The following is a 1,668-nucleotide window of genomic DNA, read 5'->3' as shown; positions in this document are numbered from 1 at the left end:
TTATAAATAGCTGGTTCCGTTACAGTAATTGCTACAATTGCGATTATTGGCCTAATCTTTTGCCCTGTTTGGCGCTACGGTATAACGGAACGTAACAGTATTATATTATAACCTGTGACGATTCCATCAAACCGTTGAGCCAAACAGGGCAAAAGATTAGGCCAATAATCGCAATTGTAGCAATTACTGTAACGGAACCAGCTATTTATAAGGGATCAGCCTGTTACGACACACTCGAGGAGAAAAACAAGCCAACATCAAAACAAACAGGCCAAGCGACAAGCTAGACTACAAGAAAGTTGGGCCTTACAAAATTTTGAAGAAAATCGGCGAAGTCAACTACGAACTGGACCTCCCAGAACAACCAAACAAACGAGGAAAACCAGTACACCCGATCTTTCATGTCTCACTATTGGAAAAAGCATTAATAGATGAAGACACTGGAGAACTCATCATGGATGAAATCGTTATTCAAGGCGAAGAACTTGAATACGAAGTTGACAAAATAACATCGCTAAAGATAGACGAAGCAACCGGTGAACTCCGATACCTAGTGGAATGGAAAGGATATGACAGGAACGCAGACAGCTGGGAACCAGAAAGCAATTTCGAAAACGCCAGCACTGCCTTGAAAAATTTCCAAAACAAACTCCGCAAACACTTGCGAGTACGACAAGAGAAAATACCGGAAGAACCAGAACGCCCTGCGAAACCTAGGAAGACGACGAGGAAGCACCCCCCATTGAGGCAAGAGGATCTAGACCTGCGAACGCCAAATCGGCGTTTAAAGAAGACCACTCAACCCCGCTCATAGACTGCACGTCGCGAAGAAGCTGCGCCTCTTCACGCGACACACGAGCCAGTTCAGCCTGACGCTCTTCCTCCTCACGACGATCAGCCTCCTCCATCTCCTCGGCGTTTAATCCACGATTCACCATCTCCACACCACGGGCGCGAAGCAAGCGACGAAGCTTCCGCAATCTCATGAGGCGAGCCAAAGCCTCGTCACGCTCAGCCTTCTGCTGAGCCAGAAGTTCTTCATGACGCTTCTGTTGAGCGATTAATGCCTCCTCGGCAAGCTCCTCCTGACGCTCCAAACGCTTAAGTTCCTCCGTAATACGGTCAACTAGGAACGTCAGCACGACAAAACCAAGGAAACAGGAACTACACTCACGAGAAGACATGGGGACAAAAGAGCTATCACACGAACGACCTAGATAGCAACAATGCGCGCACGAGTCGCCACCCTCAACAGCCAGACAAGGCCGTTTGCCTAAACAACGGAAACACGGCGACACCTCGAAGCCAAAAGAACGAATAAAAGCCGCACGAGAATGACGTTTCTCCGTAGACTTAGATTTGGGCTTTTCTACGCGGTTAGACATGACGGCGATTGAAGGAAGAAAGTACTCACCCAAAACAACAAGGGGGCTGCGACGCTTATGTAGGTAGCAGCTTAGGCCTTGAGGACAAGACCAACGGGAGGGGAGTACCGTGTTACGAGCCAACACATTTATGGTCGCAACAGCAGGCCTACAGGGTAGGCACCACGGAACTATGATGGGCCGAAGGACCAATCATAGGATAGCTCACGCGACAGCGAGTGAGCCCAAGTGAGCCACTTCCTAATCAGGAAACCAGCTCACTCCATACCAAGTGAGCTCAAGT

At 48.7% G+C, this 1,668-nt stretch overlaps 1 protein-coding gene across 1 annotated transcript; it reads right to left on the bottom strand.

Moving 5' to 3' along the window:
* Nucleotides 1–226: 226 nt before the first annotated feature.
* On the bottom strand, nt 227–1,392 carry M431DRAFT_514451 (hypothetical protein). The gene is made up of 2 exons (XM_024920239.1): nt 1,175–1,392; nt 227–1,126 (listed from the first exon to the last, which is right to left on the bottom strand). Exons 1-2 carry the CDS (start codon nt 1,383–1,385, stop codon nt 714–716), a joined length of 624 nt encoding a protein of 207 aa, XP_024766930.1. The 5' UTR covers nt 1,386–1,392; the 3' UTR covers nt 227–713.
* Nucleotides 1,393–1,668: the final 276 nt, after the last annotated feature.

This window comes from Trichoderma harzianum, assembly GCF_003025095.1.
Source record: "Trichoderma harzianum CBS 226.95 unplaced genomic scaffold M431scaffold_440, whole genome shotgun sequence".
Classification (NCBI taxonomy): domain Eukaryota; kingdom Fungi; phylum Ascomycota; class Sordariomycetes; order Hypocreales; family Hypocreaceae; genus Trichoderma; species Trichoderma harzianum.
This window is presented reverse-complemented; position numbering and strand designations above follow the sequence as displayed.

What these genes read in the sequence shown, in the direction of transcription:
- M431DRAFT_514451 (XM_024920239.1), bottom strand. Translation starts at nt 1,385, where the DNA reads ATGTCTAACCGCGTAGAAAAGCCCAAATCTAAGTCTACGGAGAAACGT. An exon ending in TTTTGTCCCCATGTCTTCTC is followed by an intron (nt 1,127 to 1,174) that starts GTGAGTGTAGTT and finishes TGACGTTCCTAG; the next exon opens with TTGACCGTATTACGGAGGAA.